Source organism: Podarcis erhardii, assembly GCF_964252035.2.
Source record: "Podarcis erhardii genome assembly, chromosome: 3".
Taxonomy (NCBI): domain Eukaryota; kingdom Metazoa; phylum Chordata; class Lepidosauria; order Squamata; family Lacertidae; genus Podarcis; species Podarcis erhardii.
Window position 1 is genome coordinate 92,572,158 of NC_138507.1, and position 25,149 is coordinate 92,597,306.

The window sequence follows — 25,149 nt, forward strand, 5'->3', positions numbered from 1 at the left end:
TACAACTGTATATTAGTTTCTGTAGGACAGAAATGCAATTTGATTTGTGCAAGTTTGCAGCATGATTACAAGGAAGAATCACAGAAGAAAACGGAACATCAGCTGAATCTGAGAAACTGACCCAACTAGCTAGAGTACAGTGGTACCTCAGGTTACAGACTCCGCTAACCCAGAAATAGTACCTCAGGTTAAGAACTTTACTTCAGGATGAGAAATCACGTGGCGGCAGTGCGGCAGACCCCATTAGCTAAAGTGGTACCTCAGGTTAAGAACGGTTTCAGGTTAAGAATGGACCTCCAGCACGAAATAAGTTCTTAACCTGAGGTACCACTGAATATGCTCTGGAAAATAGCTGGAAACAGCAAGAAGGCAGGCAAGGGTTTGAGAACACTCAAAATGGAAGCTCCGACTCAGTAGTCAAGATTCACACACAGCTACATTTAGGGACTTTTTCAGTCTGTGCAGGAAGCAGATTCGCTCCCTCCCCCCATAGGATTAAAGTGAAAATAGAAAAATAGTAATTTCAAACCAGAGTCATGACCACAGATTCCTAATTTCCACACCATAAGCTCACACCACCTAGGAGATGCGAGACACTCATTCCTTCTGGTGGTGGCCAATTCATGTAGTAAGTGTGCTACTTTTATACTTGTAAACTGGAAGAGGGATACAAAAGATCAATTCACATGAATTGGCTGGAAGGGAAGCTTTGTTCATTGAAAGTGCTACTGCCATTATTGAAGTGGATGCGCACATGTGTGAACTGGTAACTACATCCATGTGTGTTTCCCCACCACATATAAATTTTGATATGGCTCCAATTCTCAATACGAGTCAGAAATGCTCACTTTCCTACATTTAGTTTGGAAGCAGTGTAAGAGATGCATGTTTCTTGAATTTCTATTGGTGCTGACTTACAGAAACTAGCAGTCAATGTGGCAGGGTTAAAAATTAAAGGCAAAAAAACAAATGTTATTTCATGTATTTTAATAGCAAACTTACAGGAACAGCACAGAAGACAGACAACATTAAAAACATGTACTTGCATGTAGGACAACTTAGTTAGAAAAGTATAGCGAATGGATGGAATCTAATGTATGATAAAAATGTTACAGACACCATATAGTTGCCATCAATAAGAAATTTACCTATTTTTTTAAAAAATCCAAATGCTGGCATTGTCCAGAAAAGTTTGACTGGCATATTTATAATTGTTATAAAGTTGAACTGCTGAAATATGTTCACTGAAATGGTTTTTGATAGCAATAATGCATTATATGTCCCCACGTTTATATTAAAAATCCACACACAAATGAAAATGAAAAAGAGCTTGCCAATACCCGATTCTGTCCTCTATTTTTTTTTTTTTCATTTTTGCAACCATATACTTAGGTACCTTTTAACCCCATGGAAAAAAATATCTAACGTTCATTACTACCAATAACAGGAAGAAGAGATTTATTTTGTTTTGAGAATGACAAATCCATCTTAGAATACTTTAAGCACGCTCTCCACGTATGCGGCGTGCTAGCTGGATATCTTTTGGCATGATTGTGACACGTTTGGCGTGAATAGCACACAGGTTGGTGTCTTCAAACAGGCCAACCAGGTAGGCCTCACTTGCCTCCTGTTGAGAGAAGAAAATAAGTTGAATGTTTTAAGCAAAGTGCACAGACTCTCAAGTAATTACAAACTTTGGCACACTTTTGCTATGTCTCTCTTCTAAATTGTCTTATGCAATTGGGAGGGGAAAATACATCTTTTCGTGCGATAGCACCTACAATTTGGTGCTTTCTGCCTATTGACGTCTGACATCAGATACCTTTGAGGTATCCTTTTTGGCACCTGCCAAAAAGTCGTATCCACACATAGATCTTGGCATGCTTTAATCTCTTTTTAGTTTACTGCTGATTTTAGATGTGTGTTCCATGTTTTAATTACGTGATATTCCTTGTAAATCATTTAGAGGTTGTGTTAAAATCAAGTGGGATACAAATGTTGGTAAACAGAAAACAAGGTATTTGTAGCCCTAGAGTTCTGATACACCCAACTATAAAATCCTGTCTCTGATTGATTCCACACCTGGATTGGGCATTAACCATCATAATTAACTTATGTATTATCTTCTCCAAAACATTCTTGTGGCTTGCAAAACAAAAGCCCCTTCTGGATCCTGACCCACCACTAAGGTGGTTTGTAGCAAGTTAACTCTTCCACAGGGGAACAACAATTAAAGGATTGTTTTGAGTAGTTACATGAGCATAATGCTCTTTACACAACAGATATTCCCATCCTCCTACTTGTATCTTCCAAAAACCCTCTTCAGAGGGTTGGGGGCCCTCCTGAATAATGGGGGCCATGTTGTAAGGACTGAAGTGAAATGGGTGGAGAATCATCCAAAATCAGGCAGAGGGACTCTTCCTTCAGTGGGATGCAAGCCCTTTCTGCCTGATTTGGGGCATGTTCCCGCAGCAGCCATGACTGAAAGCCCCACTGTTCAGGAGATGCTCCCCACCCCCCAAATTAAAGGGGAAAAACCTTCTGCAGATGGAGGCAAGAGGAAAGGCTGTTTGTGCAAGCTGTTTTCTGCTTGCACAAGCGCTGTATAAAACTTCAGAATCCATCTTTACAGGAAACTATATAGCAAAACCAACAATTAATAGGTATTTCCCACTCCATCCTAATTTTGGCTACTGAAAGAAAGGTAGATAGATGTGGATCTTTAATATGGACCAGGCTCAGGTACGCTGTCCTTAATTCTCACTATGTTATCCCTCCTAAGCCACTGTATGCACCTGGCTATGGCTGGTAGGTCTCAGGGTTGTGGTATAAAAATTAAAGCCTAATGCCTGCTCATCCTGGGATTAAAATAAGGTCAGGATTGGACAAGGATCTAGCCAAGGAACATAGGTGTATTGTGGGTTTTATGAAGCAGCAGCACCACTGCTACTTTTTACCAACAATAATGCAACTTCTTTGATGTCCATGTTGCATTCTTGATTTCTCAACCATTCAGTCTTGCTTTAAAAATCATAATCTGGCAATGGATAGCCAGAAACCTCATAACACCCTGGCTGGAGGACTGTACACAAGACAAATGCAGCCTGTTAACCCTATATGATAGTCAATCAAATTCCTATTCTTTGGTAATCAGTCTGGGACTGCAAACACAGTGGGTGTCATGCACCAGCATGAAGGTGGGTTGTGTTAAGAGTTGATGGGCCACAAATAAGACAGGCTTCATCTAGAGTCTGTGCTGAATTTTTTAGACATCTGTTTTAGCTTGAATTATGCATATGTTGTGTAGAACTGTACGTTTCACACACAAATCTTCATTGTGATATGCCAACATTCTTAGGATGGCTAATGGGAACTGCTTCTGAGAATGTCAAATAGGTCTGTAAAGTATTAAATGCTCTCTGCCCTGAGTGCAGCGCTAACAAACTAAGGGCTGCTTCTCCCTTCTTAAGTCGTTGTCCTCACCACAACCTAGCCATGCTTACATCACTCTTGTGCACATAAGTGTTGCATGGAAAGGGATAATGTGCCTTTCTGCTTTTGGAAAATACACTGGATCTGCCTAGAATTGGCAGTGTCAAGCTCTTCACATAGAGCTACTTACACATCAGCAATTTGAGCATAAACCAAGAAAGAGAACTTGAAAACAGCACGAGTTCCATCTCCATATTTGGAAATCATCACATCTAACACACTAATGCAAGCTTTGTGTTTTGTTGTAGAAAATACAGATTGTCTTGCCGGATCAGACCAAGGTCTTTCCAGTGCAGCATTCTGTCTTCAATGGTTTATCTTATAGAAGGGCTCAAAAAGTACATCTCACATGCCAGGTGTATCCCAGCCACATCCTAACAGGTACCCCTTGCTCTTCCTAATGATGTGTGGAAAGAGGAAAGGTGTGTGGAAGTTACTTGGAGGTTTGACAAAGGCAGAAGCTGCTAAGTATTCTGATGCAGCGTAATGTAGATCATATTCCTGACAAATCTCAGAAATGGTTTGGTCAACCTTTGTGCAGAGTAAAAATAAAAAAATGAATCTTGAAGGGTGGAGGAAAGAAATAATGGATTCATTTGCAGTTCCTTTAGGAGATCTATTTTTGAAATCCTTATGTTCCAACATTTCAAGTTTTAAGATCTTCCTCAAGGAGGTGAATTACTTTAGTTCTCCCAAATGCTGGTAGTTATCTGCGCACCTACAAACACATGGATGCTTACTTGTGAAACCCACCAATTGCGTGAAGTTTTGACTAACCATAGAAACAGCTCAACCAATAAGATGAGCGTATGGAAGTAACCAATCACATACTCCCTCACGTACTAACGGCACAGTGCTGTTAATGGCTGCACTCTAGAAAGGGCTTTTCATGTCATTTGTGATGGTAAAGCTATACCCACATGTGTCCTGTTTGAGACAGTTGTAAATTAAGTCTCAGGTATATATTTTTAAAAGTCAGCTGAATTACTTTGGTAGAAAGGGTTTACCTCTAAGCACCTTTCCCCATGTCTTTTTAAAAGCTAGATAATTGTAACTTAGAAAGAAACAATTCGGGACACAAAATGGCTAATTGAAAACTAAGTTCATATATAAGGTTATGGGATGGAAAACACTGATAAGTACTCACCTGAAATTATATTGTTCAGACATGCATTATCAGTTCTATTAAGGGGCATCTTGCCATTTGGGAGGTTAAGGGCAGCTAGTAAGATACAATATGATTTTTACCTGCAAAGCACCAATAGCTGCGCTTTGGAAACGCAGATCTGTTTTGAAGTCCTGAGCAATTTCACGCACCAGGCGCTGAAAAGGAAGTTTGCGGATCAGAAGTTCGGTTGACTTCTGATAACGCCTGATTTCACGAAGAGCCACAGTACCTGGCCTTTAAATGATCAAACAAAGAAGAAGAAACAAGACAAATAAGCTTTTTGTCTTCATCTCCAAAAAACAGAGCATACAAAATTCCAGAGAGAAATGAAAGTTTGAATAACTGTTCCATTCAAGAGACATGAGCATACAAGAACATTTTGTGCAAGACCAACTTCTACAAAATGAAGTAGTGACATGCTAAAATAAGTCAAATAGGTTTCAGCTAAAAAGAACAGTCCAAAACAGAATGCTAGAAACCATTAAAGAGTCTCTTCTCAGTACTCATTTTTCTTTAGGTCCTCTTTATGCAATGTAAATATTAAGAAGCTGGTGAGAAAAATGGCTACTAGAAGAATATCAGTAATTACAATTTATCCATTTGTGTATACACAGTCTTAAAAACAACATTTAAAAGTGTAAAGCCTGCTATTTACCTGCTTATCTGGAGGCAGCTACTGCCCTCTAGTGGTACAATGAACAAATTATATCAGTTTTACAGTAACAGCTGAGGAGCTAAACTAATTTAAATAAATGAAAAATTATCAGGCTCGGCAAGTTTTAAATAAAGCAGGCTTCTTCCAACACCTTCATTAATCAGCAAGCCCTATTACTACATCCTAAACACGACAGAACCAGATTTGTTTTTTTAAACTTAATATTGTGATTTTCAGATTTTATTTTTAAAATCCATTTAATCAATACAATTGATATATTACTATCAAAGGCGATCTTACAGCTTTTTTCGGAGGAAATGTTCAATATAAAATATTTTTATGTTGCAATTTTTCTTTTTCGTCAAGAGGAGAAACAACGGAGGCCTTGCCAGTATAATCCGATTCAATGTGAAAGATTTAAAAAATAAAAATCCCCAAAGCAAAAAGTTGCGTTCCGATAAACATTTCCGCGTTGTTTGGGGACTATGACATCACAATACTTTTGTTCGCGGTCATTTCTATACCTGTAGCGATGAGGTTTCTTGACCCCACCAGTAGAGGGCGCGCTCTTGCGAGCGGCTTTTGTCGCCAGTTGCTTCCTGGGCGCCTTCCCACCGGTGGATTTACGGGCAGTTTGCTTGGTACGAGCCATGTTCCCGCGAACTTCTCTTCCTTACACCTATCGGTAAGAAATCACCCACGCGATCACTATACCGCCACACAGCAGTCACCAGAGGAGGGGGGGAAGGGTTTCCGAAAATGCAGATTTATTTGTTTTTAAAACTGCCTTTACAGAGACAACAACAATGCATCGGATGTTAAGGACCTCCAAAACCTTAAGCGATTAAAAAGCTGCGGATCCACACCTCCGATAGCAAGCCAAGCAGCAGACTTCCCCGCCTGCGAGCTTGCCACATAAAGAAATCCTTTCCCTTGCAAGTGCTGGATTGGATGGTAAAATGGTCAGGGAGGGGGGGATCTAATTTATTTAACAGTAAAATAAACGCCTAGGGTTGTAGTAGCCTGCTAAAATGCAGCCCTTGCCCAGGGCAAAAAACTGGAGCGATGCAGCAGCAGTCAAAAAGATGAGAGAGGGGCGATTCCAACACAACACAAGCGGTTCCTAACCCCCTCCCGTGGGCTCAGAAAAAGTGCCAATAATTGCCGAAAACGCCGGGGGACGTGCAGCTGATATATGGCTTGCATTGAGCAAAAAAACAAAAACAAAAATCGGTTTAAAAACAGGAAAGAAAACGGGGACTCCCAAGCCTTAAAGTGTTCTCCTGCAAAGCAGCCACCGTTCCCCTCGCCCTGCCGAGCGCGCGAAGGAAAAACAAATGGAAGCCGTAGACGAGCCAGGTTTTATTCCACAAAAGGAAGGGGGGGGGAATATCATGTCAGATTTTAAGTGCAAGAAAGCAACGAACTTTTGGGGGGTCAGGTTTTTCGGTGCTGCTCCCGCCTGCCCAATTGCCAGTGCTGAGGCTGCCTCGCTCCCAAGCGCCTCTCGCTGGCAAACTCATCCCCAACAAAATGGAAACAATCACGAAATGCAGCCTTAGACTCCCTATTGCAGGGAGAGAAAGAGAGAGACGGGGAGGGGGAAAAAATAAAAAAATAAAATAGCAACACAATAACAACCCCCCGGAAAAAAAATCCCCCAGCAGCTCCAAACTATGTGGGGTCCGACGGGCTACCGGGGAGAGGAAAAGTTTGGACCGAGAATCCCCCCAAATCGCGCTGGGTTTGGATCGTTTCCTGGGCACATTTCTCCCCTTTTTATTGTTTTTATGCAATAGGAGAGAAAAAAATATGGTCGGTGACCAGAGAAAAGAGACAAGATGGTGAAGCTGAGCAACAACTGTGGGGAGCCAGGGAAGGCAGGCAGGAGAGTTTCCCCGGGCTGGCCACTGGCTCCAGTTTGCAGCCGCTTCCCAGCTCCGAAGCGGGGCGACGAGGGGCCGAGGGGGCCGGGGAGGGGCTGGGGAGGAGGATGGTGGGGGTGCGGGGTGCGGGGAGGGCGCTGGAGGGGGGCAGGAGCCGCGCGAAGTGGGGCTGGGGGGCCCTGCGCGAAGGAGCCGTCTCCTCGGCTGCGCGGGGGACTCGCCTGCCCCGCAACCGCAGCTCTTCCCAGAAGTTTGCCGGAGAGGTTCGGGGGGCAGCCCGGAGGGGTCCCTGGCTAAGCTGGCGTGAGGGGGGGCGCCGCCGCCGCCGCCGCCGCGGGAGGGAGCGAGGCTGACGACTTACCCCCGTCCGCTGAGGCTGAGCGCGGCTGCCGAGCAGGCGAGGAAGAGCGAGGAGGCGCTAAAGCTGCTGCGGGCGACGGCGGCTGAGAGCACAATTGAAAGATGGCTGACTCGGGAGGGCCGTCTCCGCCGCGTAGCCCCGCCCAGGCCCCGCCCCCGCCGAGGAGGGCAGCCAATGGCGCACAATGGAGGGAAGGCGAGGCCACGCCCGCGCGGCTTCCTCCCTGCCCACTCTCGGCTTCCCGCGGCCGCCTCTGTGTGTACAAACACAAAAGACACGCCGCGCGCGCCGCAGACGGAGAGCGAGCGAGGGAGCGAAGCAGGGAATCCCCGCTTGGCCCTCCTGGCTTCCCTCCCCTGCCAGAGGGGAGCACGAGGCCCCAAGGCAGCGCCCAACGGTCCAGCGGGAGGAGACCCCTAACCGCCAGGATCCGGCGGCGCGAGGTCAGGGCCAACGGTCTCTCTGCGTTGCTTCGGGCATTAGGGGATGGCTTGGGGGCCCCTCGCTGCTCCTGGACTGAACTCTCAGGCCCCCCCCCCCAGGTTAGGGTGGCCCAAGCCTGTGAGACTCTGGAGGCCAGGGGGGCTAACCTGAATAAAATACAGTATGGGGGGCACAAGGTAAGCCCCGTCCCACCTAATCGGTCGCAAGACGTGGCACACGGACACCATTTGAATGGCAATGCCCATCAACTGCGGGGGGAGGACTCCCTAAAATATTTTATTACGGGGGTGAAGGGACATCGGTCCCTAGGAGTTTCACTCCTCTGCTTGAGGCGCTTCACGCGCCCACCCCTTGATGAAGCCTCAACCTCGGGGGCGAGGAGTACTAGCGTTGAACGACTGAGATCCAACACCAAAGGGACTTTCCATGAAGTTTGAGGCTGCTCGATGTCGTGGGTGGAGGGGAACGCATTAGTGAGGAGAGAGGGATTGGAGCCTGAGTGCAATGAATGAGGTGGAGTACGATAAAGGGTGCGGGGGTGGGGTGTTAAAAAGTTTAAGGCCTTTAAAAGTGTGATTTGTTTTGTCAGAGGACTGACATCATTGCAGCACTTGCAGTGGATTTTTATGCAATGCGCAGATTACGCTTCAAGTCAACAAGTGGTGAGCAGAAAGTGAGGTGTTTGGAGTTGGTGAACTGGCCCTCATGAAGTCCAGCTTCAGTGTTTTGCTCCTCCAGTAATTCTACAGCTTGCCTTCCTCAGAATATTCACATTGAAGCTTAAACCACCAGCTCCACCAGCTGAGGTGGCTTCAGTGACTGGCAGCTTACTCTTTTTATGCTCATCTGTAAAAACCACAATACAGTGGAACGTCGGTTTTCGAACGTAATCCGTTCCGGAAATCTGTTCGACTTTCAAAAATCAAGGATCAAAGGTCTGGCTGCAAAGTCAATGTGGAAAAAAGAAAAATGTGCCACAGAAGCCGTTCACCTTCCAAGGTGCATTCAAAAATGGAAGCATTCACTTCTGGGTTTTTGGTGTTCAGTTTATGAAACGTTCAGCAGCTGAGACTTTCAAAAATCAAGGTTTGACTGTACTGGAACTTCTGGACCATACACACACAGAGAGATTTGTAATGCCCAGATTTAAAGAATGAGATCTAGCTTAAAGGAATAAAAACTTCATTCTACAATTTCTGTTTTCTGACAGACACTATATATTGCTGTTAAGATTTGTGAAATCTCGAGCCAAGGCTGGCCTTAGGTTCGGGTGATCCTTGTCTGTGGTCCCCCAGTCCTCCCCTTCTAATCTCTCATACACATTCTTCTATGCAACAGGTGCCTCTCAGCTCAGAAGCTGTAGTCATAGGATGAAAACTCCAGATGGTCCGGAACACTTTTCACTAAGTGCCCCTCCAGACTAGTGTTTTCGTGTGTGGGCGTGCTCTGCAACTTGTCATTGACTCAGTAATAGGGCATAAGTGGTTGATTTATACCGGACCATCAACACATCATTCCACTTTATTAGTTCTCCAATGCTTTCCTAATGTAACCACATTATTGCTGTGTGGAAGGGCTGTTTTGCACTACAGCACAACTGAAGCAGGACAAACCACCATCCCATCCTGAACATTTGTGGTATTAAACGTTGCATGAATTCATTAGGAAGCTATGGGACATGCACTGATTGGAAATGAAGCAATAGTTCCATCCCAAAACTTTTCAAATCCCATCAGGAGCACATATCATCTTGAATGTGCAATAAAAAGGATATTTGAAGGGGCCCTGACTTTATCATATTAAAAGGCTATGATTTTCTCCTTTTATACCTTCCTGACATCACTAGAAAATTGGTGTGAGTCTTCCATGAGATGGCTTTTCATGAATGTTTAGGTGCCTCAGAATATAATGGAGCAGGGTTTTCAGCAAGAGCACCCTTCACCAATAAAAGCAGCATGTTGTAGGCCCCAATAGCTTTCTGAGGCTATGGAAGATGCATGTTGTGTAAATGATATGGTTTCAGTGCACCTGAGATTATCTCATTCCATAGTTCTGATAGTTGTTAATGCCAGATTGGTCAAGGGATGGCATTTATTGGTGACTGGGAGCAGCCGCCAAGACCACATAACACCAGTCTTGAAAGACCTACATTGGCTCCCAGTATGTTTCCGAGCTGACCTTTAAAGCCCTAAACGGCCTCGGCCCAGTATACCTGAGGGAGCATCTCCACCCCCATCATTTCGCCTGGACACTGAGGTCCAGCTCCAAGGGCCTTCTGGCGGTGAAGTTATGGGGAACCAGGCAGAGGGCCTTGTTGGTAGTGGCACCCGCCCTGTGGAATGCCCTCCCATCAGATGTCAAGGTAATAAACAACTACCGGTATCTTACTTTTAAAAGACATCTGAAGGCAGCCCTGTTTAGGGAAGTTTCCACTTTTCCTGAAGTCAGGTCTGCTTCTATACTAGCACCAAACCAGTGGAGGATTGTGAGCGTGGGAGTGAAGTGGCAGATGATCCACTACTTCCAAGATTCTGCCAGCTTGCATGGGCCAGTTTTATTTGAAGGACCACCTGCTCCTGCATGACTGCTTAAGATCTTTTAAGGAGGCTCTGCTTTGCATCCCTCCACCATCTGAGGTATACATGATAAGGATTGGACCTTCTCTGTGGTGGCATCTTACTTCTGGAACTCATAGACTCAGAGAATTGTAGAGTTGGAAGGGACCAAAAGGTTCATCTAGTCCAGCCCTTTGCAATGTCTCATGCTCAACCAACTGAGCCCTCATTAAGTTTATTTAGTCCCTTACCTCCCTTGCTTCAGAAATATTGTTATTACAATTTTGTTTAGATGTGGGTTTTTTGCTGCCACTGTTTTGTATATGTTGCTGCAAACTTTAGTAAGGTTGTTTGTAAACTGATTTTATTGTGCTTGTTTTATTATGTTGTGAGCTGCTTTGGGGGCCCGTATGAGTGTATAAATATTAAAAAATATGATTCCCTGTCATTAACATACTAACATGCACAACTAGCTTCTGAACAGCTTTTCACTTTGTGACTGTCCCAACTTCTTTTTGAGAGTTGCAAATCATGAGGGAGCAGTTAATTCTGCCTGAAGCAGCATTACCTAATTCCTGATATTTATATTACCCAGTGGCTACAAGGATCTTGTGGAGGAAAGGAATAGCTCCACAGAAGGAAGCAGTTGCATCCCATATAACCTTTCTTCCGCTCTTCAACTTTTATAACAGTCTTGGTCTGCACTTTGAACTGCTTGCATCAGAATGAAGATATATAAAGAAGGTAGCAAGTCTAGAATTATGAAGTACTTTCACATTCTGTACAGTAACAGAATTGTAATACTCAGATGTAAGCATTCTTGGACAACACAGATCCTTTCCAGTCAGTTCAGGCCAATGGGATTGAATGCAATTGTTCGCCCTGATGGATGACCTTTTCAGAGTGCGGTATATATACATATACACATACATATACATGCGCTGAAGAGAAGCAATGAGAAACAATGGTAGGTTGTGCCTGTGGATTTAGGGTGGAGCCTCCTTTCTCAGTACATTGGCCTCTTTTCTGCCACTGTTGCCAGGTGCTGCTCTTTTGCCTCATCATTGCTACTGCTGACTTTCTAGACCAGGCAAATTCGTCCTCCAGATGTTTTGGGGCTACAACTCCCATCATCCCTAGCTAACAGGACTAGTGGTCAGGGATGATGGGAGTTGTAGTCCCAAAACATCTGGACGGCCAAGTTAGCCTATGCCTGGTCTAGACAGTCACTCTTCCTCACCACAGCTGTTGTTTACTTGTTCATTCCCCCGGAGCCACAACAAGAAGCAGAGGTGAAGAGGAACAGATCCAAGAAGCCGTTGTTGTGGGGGGCCTTCTGGAGTGCGGACCCTCAGTAGGTGTCCAACTGTGCCAACCCTCAAAACTCCTGAGTTATATTGTAGGATACAAAAATAATTTTTGCAATGCTTTTGAACCTTGAAAAAATTTCTACACTACCGTCCTTATCCAGTTGTGTACTTATGTAGCTGCAGTTGTTCCATCACTCATGGAGCTATGTTAGAAAGGTGGGGGTTGCTAAAATCAGAGGGTTTTTTTAACGGTTGGGAAGGGAGCAGATCTGAGTCCACATTTCCCCACTTTGTCTCCCAGACAGCAGGCTGGATTTTCTAATGGAACATTGCAGCCCTGACATCTGGATTAGTGGCATCTTAGCACCCAACTCTGTGCATAGTTCCTTATCCAGCTAGGATATGAACTCCTTAAATGCATTTGGGTGAGAATCCATAGTTTTCAGCCTAAGAGGTGTGCTGAGACAGACACTTCAGTGGCGGAATCCCAAAACAAAGTGCCTCTATGGGCGCCTTGCCTGTCTGCCCCACTGCCACTGGCAGAGAAGCAGTGGTGGCTTCCAGCAATATCTCACAAGATACTGTGTGCTCTGTGAGATCTCATGAGATCTCAGCAGAACCTGCCACTGTCATTGCTGTTTGGTGAGAGGCTTAGGTGGGGTGGTGGTGCTGGGGCAGCACTTTTCCATTTCACCTCAAGCGACGAAGCGGGACAGGCTGCCATTCCCCTCACAGAGTTATAATTCACAGGAGCTCTTGACAAACTAAAGTGACCAGAATTCGGTGGTGGGGTGGAGAATGTGCTTTGAATGTTCTTTAATGGTATAGTATGTACACAGCCATGTTCATTAATTTTAGTCGGCCTATGCTGAGTAAACTTGGTTGAATACCTCCCTAAGAATCAACTCTATCCACAATTCAGATATTGTTGGACCACAACTCCCATCATCCCTGATAACTGGGAGTGAGAGTACACAAGATTCTCATCCTAACACTAGATCACAGTGCATAATGGCACGTACAGTAGTAGGGAACAGTCCATGGCAGGAACTAAATAACCCTGGCTTCAAGTCTAATAGATTTTCTCTGTGTGTGGAAATCTCACACTTTTATTTTGTGTTTAAAGACTCTTAAAACAGTAAGAAAAACAAGCAGATCCAGTTCATATTTTTTTCTGACACAGAACTCCTACTTTTCAGGCTTACTTTTACTTGATACATTTTTATTAAAACTTGTCCGCACCTTATGATATCCAGGAAACTGGTTCAACGGTAAAGGTAAAGGACCTCTGACAGTTAAGTCCAGTCGCGGACAACTCTGGGGTTGAGGCGCTCGTCTCTCTTTACAGGCCAAGAGAGCTGGACTTTGTCCGCAGATAGTTTTTCCGGGTCATGTGGCCAGCATGACTAAGCTGCTTCTGGCGAACCAGAGCAGCGCACGGAAACACCATTTACCTTCCCGCCGGAGCAGTACCTATTTCTCTACTTGCACTTTTTGGCTTGCTTTCGAACTGCTAGGTTGGCAGGAGCTGGGACCAAGCAACAGGAGCTCACCCCGTCATGGGGATTCGAACTGCCGACCTTCTAATCGGCAAGCCCAAGAGGCTCACTGGTTTAGACCACAGCGCCACCCACGTCCCTTTTTTGGTTCAACAATAGGTGAACATTAATTATCATGCATAAATAATAATGTAGGAGCAAAGTGGTTCATTTTTAAGAGTCATGATCTTTATTGGGTTGCCTCCTACAGAAAGTGAAACTTCAGCATTAATGGACCATTTGATTTATTTAATCATGTCAATTCATCTGAATGGATCTAGTCTATGACTAACATTGGATACAACCCATTGTTGTCTCAATTTCCTATGAAAGAAGAAGAAGAAAAAGAAGAAGAGGAAGAGGAGGAGGAGGAGAAGTTTGGATTTGATATCCCGCTTTATCACTACCCGAAGGAGTCTCAAAGCAGCTAACATTCTCCTTTCCCTTCCTCCCCCATGACAAACACTCTGTGAGGTGAGTGGGGCTGAGAGACTTCAAAGAAGTGTGACTAGCCCAAGGTCACCCAGCAGCTGCATGTGGAGGAGCGGAGACGTGAACCTGGTTCCTCAGATTACGAATCTACTGCTCTTAACCACTACACCACACTGGCTCTCTTCTTAGGATATCTGAATATAAAATGTCTGACCCTTAAAGAAATAAATCGGCCTGAAGGGGAAATCCAGCGATGACTTATGTTTGGCTGTTTTAGCAGTGTTGCAACAAACCTTTAATGAAATCATTTCCTTGTTAAAGAGAATAGTAGCAATTATTAGCTCAGTTGATGTGTAGCTATACTCTGAATCAACTATATCAGCTCTGCACCTTATACCTGATATGCACTAGTATAATGGGATTAGAACCGACAGACAATGTAGCAGAACTGGCGTGTCTCTTGCTTCAGACAGGATGCTGCTATTGCTATACTGCCACAAACCAGTGTATTGCCACAGCTGGGCAGCACAAAGAAACATGATGTAAGAGTTTATCAGACATGTTTCTTCCATGATATGTCTGGTCCTTGACATTATGCAAACACAGATCTTGAAACAGTGCTGGAGTACCACTGTTAAAATCACTGCAAGAGATTCTTCTCTGTAATGAAGCTATTACTATAAGAACTGGCTTTACCTGTTTAATTAGCATGGGTTACCCAAAGGGAAGCTAAGGACAAGTTCTGTAAAGATGCAGAATGTTTTCTGCTAGAGACCAGCCTCTCACAGAATGACGAATTCCCTGGGTTCTTTGAAGGGGAGGGAGAACACATGATAGTAAAAACACTTGGAAACTGATTTGTACAGATATTAAGATATTAGGTATGCACAGGGGGCCTTCCAACCGTAATTACAGTAGAGGGTAGACCATGATTAGGGCATATAGGACACTGCCCCACCTATCTCACCTGCTGTTTTATTTACAAGCAGTCCAAGGTCTGGGTGGAATAAAATTAGAATTAATCAGCTCTTCCATCTGTCATTGGCTCTGGCTCCGCCTACTGTTGACATCCATCCTACCAGCCCCATTGGGCACCAGCCACCACTGCCTAATGAGGGTAAAGAGGCCCTGAAAGCATTTTAGTAATGCTACTGTATTTTTAAAGTAAACAAATGGCACAGTGTAGCCAAATGCTTAGCTGGCTTTTTTATGTATAAAGATTTATAGACCACCCAACTCTAATTACTCTATTATTCTATAATCATGGACCTCTCTAAGCTTTAGGGATGCATAGTGCATACCATAGTGCAAATGTTCAAAAAACAGTGGGGCACTGTTGCTGTTCCCTGTTTAAAATAACCTTTCTAACAGCCCTATAGTCGTTCAAGAGCTCATCCATGATCCTACACAAGCCCTGCCCCTTCCTTTTTAATGTGACTTGCCCCAAAGTGAGTCCTGGTGAAGTTTGCCCTTTCTTTAAAACTTTTAGCGAAACTAGTCTCCTCCCTGGCCTGCTGACCAACAACAGAAAGTAATGGCATGCAAAAGACAAGTTTTTGTTAGTCACACCCTTTTCCTGCATTTCCCTTGATGGTGCAATGGGGAGTCACAAAGAGTGGTTCTATCACTCTTGAGAACCTGTCTGCTTTGTAAAGAGCATTGTCAATGACTCATTATTTACTAAGCAAATGTGTATCCTGCCTTCCCTCCAAGGCAATTATTCCATTTTATACTCACAACAACCCTGTGAGGTAGGTTAGGCTGAAAAGTGGAAGAACTGACTCAGAATCTCATGGATGAGCATAGATTTTGAAACCCAGGTCACCCTGGTCCAAACACAACACTCTACCAACCAGTGGCGTAGCGTGGGTTGTCAGCACCCGGGGCAAGGCAAGTAATTTGCACCCCCTAACCCGTGGATTTGCGCCCCCTAACCCTAACCCCCAAATGTTGCGCCCGGTGCGGCCAGCCCCCCCTGCACCCCCCACGCTACGCCACTGCTACCAACTACATATTCAGGGATTGTTCAGTCTTTTAATGTTGAGCTAAAAGGCTTTTTCCAGATCCTGATTGACAGGACTTACAATTAACTCAGAATCAAGGTTCCAGTCTTACAGGTTTTAAGCCTTAAACTATTCCCTACTTTGAAGTGTCTTCTGCATTCCTCCTTAGTTGCTGCCCACTTACGATACGTAAGTGTTCTAGGTGAGCCAATACCATGCAGATGTAGGTGAGGTTTCAGTATCCTGGGAATTACTCCCAGTTACTAGAAATTCAACTTGGCATTACAAATAATGAGTTTACAAACCAGTCCTCATCCCATTTGTAAAACAATGATTTTCTTTTAATGTTTGCTTTATTTTACTTCCGGCTCTTCAGCTATCATCTTGGTCACCACATCATTAGCTCTGTTTTGCAAACTTCAGATGATTACAAATGGTGTAAGCTCTGTTCCAGGAAGCCTATTACAAGGCCATGTGATGCTTGCCCTCTCATTTCCTACACATTTTTATATTCATAGACTTGGTTGGCAGCTCTTAGAAATAACCACTAGACTCATTGCAGCCTGTATGTTCATTTTTAGGCTGAGGATGTTGGCGAGTTTTCCAAATGCTCAGATGCTAATTAGGAAAATTAGAATCTAGTCCTTATTGAGAGTTTCAGTAATTCAGCAGAATACTTCTCTGTGAGCTATAATTATATTCAGGAACCTCTGTCAAGGGAGAGCAAAAACAAAGAGGGGTGGATACTTATTTTGTCAATTGTTTTCTTCTCCAAGTCTGCTGTACATTGGATTTGCCAATTCTTCCTGCTCTGACACACAGTCAACCAAAACAAAAAGCAAGCTAACACTATTGGAAAGAAACAGCCTGGATGAGGCCTAGCTGGTAGAGCAGTGTAAATTTGTCAAAATACTCTACAATAAAAATATTATTTTTCTGTTGCCTGAGTTTGAATATATTATATCAGAGACTGCAATGCTGTGTCTGAGTCTGGGACTGGTATGCTGAGTTTATGGAGAAGGAAGTACGGTAGGCTGTATGCAAGACCCTTCTAAACCCTGGATCCAGAAAGTGTTAAAATATAAGCCAGAGTGTTTGTTGTGGGGGAGGAAGGGAAAAGAGAATGTTAGCCGCTTTGAGACTCCTTAGGGTAGTGATAAAGCGGGATATCAAATCCAAACTCTTCTTCTTCTCTTCTGTGTTGAGGTGACAGCCATTAAGAGAGACAAAGGAAAGGAGCTCTGTGTGAGATGACAAATGGATGGGTCCCTTCCCCCAGTCAGCTCGCAAAGCCCTCAGTTAGTTAGAAGGACAAAGCCAGAGTTTAGAGTTGAAAGTTGGAGTGGTATCACCTAGAAGGAAAGCAGCAAGCTAGAGAGAGAGTCAGAACAATATTTGAGAGCAGTGTTTGATTTCTGTTTGAATCCAAGGCTGCAGCTAGAGACAAGCAAGACCCTTGGGTGAACCCCTCCACTGTAGGCTCAAGTTGTATATATTTGTAAATAAACCATATATCATAAAGACACCACAGTCTCCGCTGGGCCACATTCCAAAAGGAAACATGAGTCCTGGGTAATTGCTTGGAACCCCTGGAATCTTGCACTGCTTAGAGATTGCCATGGCAGGCAATAGTATCTTTGTGTCTGAGGCTAGTAAATTACCACAAGCTACTATGAGAGAAGGTAGAGAAGGGAAGAGGTTTGTGCAACATCAGTTCTTGTGATTGGCAGACAATATGAACCCTCCAGATTGCCTGGACTGGCTGTAAATATCAGATGCCTGACTATTATTTTGGCCAGTCAGCAGAGCCAGACTTTCAGAGTCTGCTTTCAGGGTGTGAGTGTAATCTCTCTTCTCAGAAACCCTGAGCTAAAAAACAAAACCAAAAGCGAAACCTCCTCCACATTTATATTTCACTGCTGAGATTTTTTTAAAAATACTAAACAGTTTATAAATGCTGTGGGAGAAAAATAATACTATTTGTATATTGTTGGTAGTGACTCATTGGCATGTTATCCTTGCTAATCTTCACAAAAATTATGTGAAATGCAGAACCATTACTATTGCTACTATGATTTTACAGGCAAGATAAGGTGAGTCAGGGTGAGATAATATGACTTGCCCAAGGACACCCAGAAGTTTCCTCAATATAGGAAAGAAGCCACAAGTAAAAGCATCTAAAGCAGGAGTTCAGAACCTCAGGCCCACAAGCTGAATGTGGCCCCCACAGGCCCTATGGGCCCTTCCCCATAGGACTCTTACAGGGCTGTGCCCCCTTCCTAGACCACATACGACCACATCCCTCACTGGTCTTGTTTTCAAACCACCCTCATGTGCTTGACTGGAATCTATCCTTGATAATGTCTCTTACTTGCCTTTTGGGAGGGTTTGAATGTAGTCTACTCTGTACAAAGGTAAGAGTCATAGCTTTTGCTCTACCCACTTTTTCATCTGTCCCACCACTGGCACGTAGCCTCTGAACAAAAAGAATGCCGCCTTTGAGCAGAATAAGGTTCCTTACCCAAGATCTAAAAGGTGGAGATCAAAATAGGACTCCATCCAATGGAACAGATTGCTGAGAGGTTGAGATTTAAGTAGCTCAAATGAGATCTGAACCCAGCATATCCACTGAACAAAACCACATACAGAGTTTTGTAGTCTATCCCCATGTCAGTGCCCAGCACAGAGGAGCAAATGCTGGAACCCATTCAGGGTTAGTGCCATCATTTCTTTTAATTTGTTTAAATTAGTCCCCCCCCCCCAAAGCTGGACAGTTACCATCCATACGGTAATAAAGACGGTGATATTGCAGCTGTTTTAGCTCAGCAGTTCCAGGGTAAGCTGCTGCCCGACTCTGTCCCTGCTTTAGTAAGCCAAACTGCCAGACAGACACTAGAGAGGCACTGAGAAAAGTGGTAGCAGACACAGGTATCCTGCTTTTCAAGGTAAGCCACCAGGATAGTGCTGGAACCTGGAACCAGCCCTGTTCATAGCAATAAAACTACATTGCAATGCAAAATGTTAACTATGTATCCAGTCTATAGATCATTTTGCCATTCAGTCCTTGAACTACTACTACTTGTGTATATGTTAACTTCATATAAAGAATGTCTCAGGCCTATGTTCATTGATGAGGTTAGACCAGGGGTGCCGACTCCTAGGGGCTGAACCCCTTTGAGCCCCCCCCCCAATATTTGTTAGCAGGGGGGCTGGGCCCCCTCAATGTTTGTCTGGGTGCAATGCCCAAACACGATACTGTTGTGCATGATGTTGAGGCTTTGCACGATTGCACGAGCCAGGAATGTGGTGGCTCCTCCTCTTGCTGCCTTGGAAGGGAAGCAGCCCATGGCCCATGGCAGTGGCAGGAGGAGTTGCTGGTTATGGAAGCCAAGCATCAGACATCTGAGCGTCACACACAATATCTGGGTGTGATGTTGTGCACGATGTCAGCCCCTCCACCCCAATATTTTTCCAGAGTCAGCACTCCTCGGTTAGACTAGTTCAGTAGTAGAGCAGATACCTTCAAGGAATCACCAACGTGGTGCCCTTAGGCACCAGTGTGTCTGCCATTACCTCCCATGGCACCTGCAAAAGGCCTCAGTAAATATCCTTTCAAAAATCCACAATGTATGTAAGGATGTTTGCTCTTCCAGCTCTGTTTCTGTTTGCACTGACTGGGTCTCTCCTACACTGAACACCTGCCTTAAACATTTCATGTGATTCCAGTACTGAACACCCACTCACCTTCTGAATAATGGAGAGGTGCAAAGAGCTTCTCTCTGTTAGTGAGTGTAGTAATGGCTGATGTAGGTTCTTTCACCCACACTGATGCATACACGTACCATTTTGTGGGCCTGTCCCTTTCTACTCTTTTAGATCTGACAGCCTTTTGTGCTATGCTACACCTTTACAGCAGCCATTTTGTGCTATTCTGTGCCCATGTGGCAGCCATTTTGTTCTATGCCATGCTCCATGGCAGCCATTTTGTGTTATGCCACAACTCGCTGGCCCACACAAAAAGATGGTTGACCCCTGTCTTATTGGCAGAAGGTCCCAGGTTTAATTCTTGGCATCTCCTATTTAAAATAAAAGGATTAGGTAACAGGTGATTTGAAATAGCTCTGCTCAAGGCTGGAGAACCATTGCATGTCATAATTGACCATTCTAAGGTAGATGGACCAATAGTTTGACCTGGGATAAGGCAAGAGTGCTGTTTTACATCAAGACAGTGGTGGTCAGTGTATTGCAGTACCTGGAGTGTTGTTTTGAGGTGTGAGAGACCCACATTCAAATATCTACTTAGCTCTGTGGTCCTGAGCAAGTTTCATTTTCCTCAATTTCAGCTGGCTTACAGGGCTGTTGTGGAGATAAATGATGTCGAATTTCTAAAGCACATTGAAGAGTTATCCAGAAATGGTTAATAAAAAAGGCTGAGAAACTGATTCCTGACTGGAAAAGATTCAGTTGACTTGCAATAATATTGATGTAAAAGCCATATATCCTTCCATCCTTCTATCTGCAGTAGTGTAACACAATGTTCCTGCACACTTTAATGTCAGAGAGCAGAAGCCTATCAACACACTTGATTTAATTACATTTTTGTCACCTAGCATGATGTCATAGCAGCTTAAGATGGAAAAATGTATTCTCAGGTAATACAGCTTTAAAGAATTAATCTAAGAATGCACATTATAATGCATGGGCTACTGCAAGCCTTCGGTGAAAGGTGCTACTGAACACTTGTAAGGACAAGGAGTCCACAAACAGTGCTCAGGATGGGGATCATTTATGTCATGCTGGACTGTGGAGATGCTTGGAGCACATCCAAAATGTGGTGTAATGACAGGAATGTCCCAGCTTCCCAACTCCAAGATTAGGAGGACTAGCCTGTGCAGTGCTGTGCTGTGGAGGTGTTCCAAGTGCCTCAGAGGTGGAGGAGCATGTCAGAGATGAGCTCCAGCCCTCCTTCAGAGATTGGAGCTGGAAAGGGAGGTAGACAACTGTAAGTAACCTTAGAGATGCCCTGTCTATTCCACAATTAATAAACCAAATAAAATTTATAGTGTTTACATGTAAAAATATTTCAAAGGTACGTAAGATAACGTCTCCTGACTAACATCTAAACAGGTAGTCCTGTTAGTCTGTTGCAGCAAAACAAAACAAAATTCTGTAGTCCTCATAGAGTTTGGTTATAACCCTAACTTTCCCAGGAGAAATCCCTGTTGGACTTAATAGGACTTACCTCTGAGTAGACATGTCTAGGATTGTGCAATTGCAGTTTTAAGCTGCAGTAAACACACAAGAGTGTAGTTACAAGGGCATAAACTCTATTAAACTATGAGAGACTTGCTTCTGAGTAAATATGTAGAGGATTGCATTGTTATTCATTTATTACAGTCAAAGCATTTTTGCATCCGAGGAAGTGGTCTGTAGACCAGAAGAGTTTATGACATAATAAATTTTATCTCTAAACACACCAATCATTTCTTCTTTGAAATGGATCATAAATGCATTCATTGAAAAGGTGTGCAAGTTGATGACTGTCAAAAATAAATAAATTGGGGGGGTTGGAGCTTGAATTAACATCTTTGCACTTGAGGCTAATGGTTTAAATGCACCAAAATAAAAGAGAGCTGCAGCTTCTTGAAGGCCCCCTGCACAGACAAGCCTAATTACAGTTGTGTCAGCCAGAGCTGTTTGTTAGCCTTTTCCCTTTTGCATTCCACATTCCTCGGCAGCTTTTTATTAGTGATGGTGGAAACCCACTTTGTAAAAACAGTATGCCTTCCATCCTGATCTACTTAGAAAGCCCACTGATTTCAGCGAAATTTGATTATGCTTAGGAGGAGAACGGCGGTCTTAGGACTTGCTTGCTGCAGTCCCTGCTCTGCTTTTTATGCTCATAGTAAAGCTGTAGTAAAGAGTGAGATTTAAAAATAGAAGGATTCCTGTGGGAGGACATCCCACTACAGCTCTCAGGCTGCCTGTGAGTGGAGCTCCTTTCCTCCTATTGTCAAGCAACGTGATTTTCCTTTGCAGCCATCGAGGGGGTGCCTCTAGTCGAGATCCCCCTTCCGCAGGCAGACTTCTCTCCCAGTCTGCAGGCCCCTCGTTTCCTCCCCTTGGCTGACCTCTGCAGCGAAGCTGTCAAAAGCTCCTAGAGGCGTCTTTCCCGACTGCCTGGCAGCCAGTCATTCAGGAGAAAACCTGCCCCATATTAGAGTTCAGCGAGCCCATGACGTCACCCCCGAGGGCCTAGTTGCCATATATGGCTATCAGCTTGGGCGGAGCTTCCCGTTTCATGGCTGCTCCGGGCCTACGGCTGCTGCTCCCGCGCAGGCGCCTTGTTAGCTCTGCAGCGAGCTGCCGCTTTGCCACACAGCGGGGAGAGGCCATGGCTGACAGACTCGCGGGCAGGCCAGCGTTCACTTGAGTTTTGCCCTTGAAACTCAGGCTGTACAGTGTGAGGTTGCATGCGGCCTGCAACCTGAACGCTGTTATTAGGTTTCCCAGCAAAGGGCGAGAAGCTGGCTCGTTTTGCAGGAGCGGGAAAGGACCCATCACCAAAAGATTTCACCTCCATTTTTAGCAGAGAAATCTTCCCAGGGTGGAAGTTGCTTCTTCTGCGGCGATGCGGCCTCTTTCCTTTGAGCTATTAATAATTGAGAAAAGGAGTTTCCTTTTGTGCACTGGCCTCCAGAAGTCAAGTCAGTCAGCGCAGCCTCAGAGACAGATCTGTCACCACCAGAAATAGCGACAGCTGCCTGTTCCAGATGTGCGGGGCTGATTGCAATACAATGTACTTAAGCGCTGCAGGGGAAAATAAATAAACCCACGTGATGGTAGAATAAACATGAACGACGAGTTCAAATGCAAAAACAGGCTAGGATAGTGCAATCTGATCCTATGCATGTTTAGTTCAGTGAGGATTATTTCCTATGTAGTTAGTTGTGCCTAACCCCACATAGAACCTGGTGGTTACACACCTACCTATGGGTCTTTCCTCCAAATCAAGGAAGAATTAAAATTCCCCCCAAAAAATTCAGATGTGTGCAGATATGTTTAACCAGTAAGTGCTGTTTTTCCTATGATTCATACATGTGTTTAGTTCTTTTCTGAACCAGTGGCAGTGAGTTCCACATATTAATTTATTCCATCTAGTTTCTTTTAGACCTGATATGTTTATTTCATTGTGTAACCTCTATTTTTGTCAAGATCACTGGGTGATCTACAATATTTATATTAAAACAATCAAAACAGTCATAAAATAATTACACCAATCGCAACACCTGCATTCCTACAGCAAATGAAAGGTGAGGTCCAATGTAGCACAAGCAAGCATATGTACACACAATAGTGGTTTACTCTCCAGCTCTGCAACATCCCATGACTCCTAAATCTGTTCCAGAGGGTTGGGAGACATTCTCAAGCAAATTAGGGGTGTGTGAGGGGGCTGAAGGGGGGATAAAAGAAATTGGAGGTACTGTCATGCAGCTGAATTTCTGTTGAGTGAGTGGACCTCATTGCATGTCATCCAGAACACTTCAATTTTAATTGGTCTCACCAAACAACTGCACTCAATTCCCCCCCCCCCGGCAAGGTCTGTTTGAAAAGGCAAGTCAGTGATGAAAACCCACTAGTGAAGGTGCCATATGTATCTTCAAGTGAAAGGACAAGAGACAATAAATGTGTCCGCAGCAGGTTGGAGCTGAAGAAGATTGATATAGGCAGAGGTTTTCCTGCATGTATTTAGGTTCTAGTTCATTATGGAGTTTTATAGGCTAATCTCAACACCTTGAATTAGACTGGGTGGCATATTAGCAATTAGTGGAGGTCCCATGAGCCTGAGCTTTCTCATCGCTGGACTAGGGGGGAGGTTGCAAAGTCTTCTAAGTCCACGGAATGCAATCCTTTCCTTCTGATCCATGTAGGTACAATATGGTTGCCATATGTCCAGAATTTCCTGGACATAGCCAGTATTTAAGGACATCTATAAAAAATGGAAGAAAGGGGAAATCATGAAGGAAGAGTATACACAAGTAGCCAACAGTTGCAGGGGGAAGGTCAGGCAGGCCAAAGCTCAGAATTAGCTCAGGCTGGTAAGAGAGGTTAAAAATAATAACAGTTTCCTCAGCTATGTTCAAAGTAAGATGAAGAATAAGCAAGTACAGCACAGTCGTACCTTGGATCCCGAATGCCCTGGAACTTGGACGTTTTGGCTTCCGAACGCCACAAATCTGGAAATGATTGTTCTGGTTTGTGATCGTTTGTTTGGAACCTGAACATCTGACGGGGCTTCCACGGCTTCTGATTGGCTGCAGGAGCTTTCTGCAGCCAATCAGAAGCCATTATTTGGTTTTTGAACATTTTTGAAGTCCTTTTGAAAGTCAAACATTTTGGAAGTCAACTTCCAAGGTACGACTGTAGTAGGTCCTCTGTGTGGAGAAGACTGAGAAATGCTGATGGGTGACAGAGAGAAGGTGGAGAACTACTTAACACCTACTTTGCATCTCACTTCACCCAAATGGAAAGCAGTGCCCAACCTAGTGAGAACAGAATAAACTATGCAAGGAGGGAGTTGAAGCCCAAGCTATTAAAAGAGGTGGTAAGGGAAGACCTAGCTACTTTAAATGAATTCAAATCTCTAGGCCTAAGGCCTGATGAGTTGTGCCCAAGGGTACTAAATGAGATTGCTGATGTAATATCAGAGCCTCTGTATAAATTTGAGAATTACTGGAGAACAGGTGAGGTCCCTGCAAACTGGAGGTGAGTGAATATTGTTCCCTTCTTCAAAGAAGGGAAAGAAGACGACCCAGGTAACTACCAACAGCTTGACGTCAGCACCAGGAAATGTTTTAGAATAGATAATTAAATGGTTGGTCTGTGAACACTTAGAAAATAATGCTGTGATTACTAAGACCCAGCATGTGTTTCTCAGAAACAACTAATGCCAGATGAATCTCATTTCATGTATTTTTTTATAGTGTTACAAGCTTGGTGGATCAGGGGAATGCTGTGGACGTAGTGTGTGTTGATTTCAGCAAGACATTTAACCAAGTCCCCATTATATTCTTGCAGAGAAGCTGGTAACGTGAGCTGGATGAGGTAACTGTTAAATGGATTTGTAGCTGGTTGACTGACCAGACCCAAAGAGTGCACCCTAATAGTTTCTTGTCATCCTAGAAATAAAGGACAAGTAGCACCCAGTTCTGGTCACCACAATCTGAGAAACCTTATGAGGAACAGTTGAGGGAGCTGGGTATGTTTAGCTTGGAAAAGAGGAGACTGAAAGGAGGTATGATAGT

At 44.2% G+C, this 25,149-nt stretch overlaps 1 protein-coding gene and 2 long non-coding RNA genes across 3 annotated transcripts; 1 reads left to right on the forward strand and 2 right to left on the reverse strand.

Annotated features, from left to right (window-relative positions):
- Positions 1 to 972: 972 nt before the first annotated feature.
- Positions 973 to 7,703, reverse strand: H3-3A (H3.3 histone A). The gene is made up of 4 exons (XM_081854233.1): positions 7,563 to 7,703; positions 5,840 to 5,994; positions 4,741 to 4,894; positions 973 to 1,627 (listed from the first exon to the last, which is right to left on the reverse strand). The coding sequence occupies exons 2-4, from the start codon at positions 5,965 to 5,967 to the stop codon at positions 1,499 to 1,501; spliced, it is 411 nt and encodes a 136-aa protein (XP_081710359.1). The 5' UTR covers positions 5,968 to 5,994; positions 7,563 to 7,703; the 3' UTR covers positions 973 to 1,498.
- A 104-nt stretch (positions 7,704 to 7,807) lies between these two features.
- Positions 7,808 to 9,199, forward strand: LOC309337604. The gene is made up of 2 exons (XR_014154420.1): positions 7,808 to 8,005; positions 8,596 to 9,199. It is a non-coding gene; the product is annotated as an uncharacterized lncRNA (long non-coding RNA).
- Positions 9,200 to 15,851: 6,652 nt separating this feature from the next.
- LOC309337619 lies at positions 15,852 to 24,097 on the reverse strand. Its single transcript, XR_014154447.1, has 3 exons — positions 24,027 to 24,097; positions 23,193 to 23,297; positions 15,852 to 20,824 (listed from the first exon to the last, which is right to left on the reverse strand). It is a non-coding gene; the product is annotated as an uncharacterized lncRNA (long non-coding RNA).
- Between the last annotated feature and the right edge of the window lie 1,052 nt (positions 24,098 to 25,149).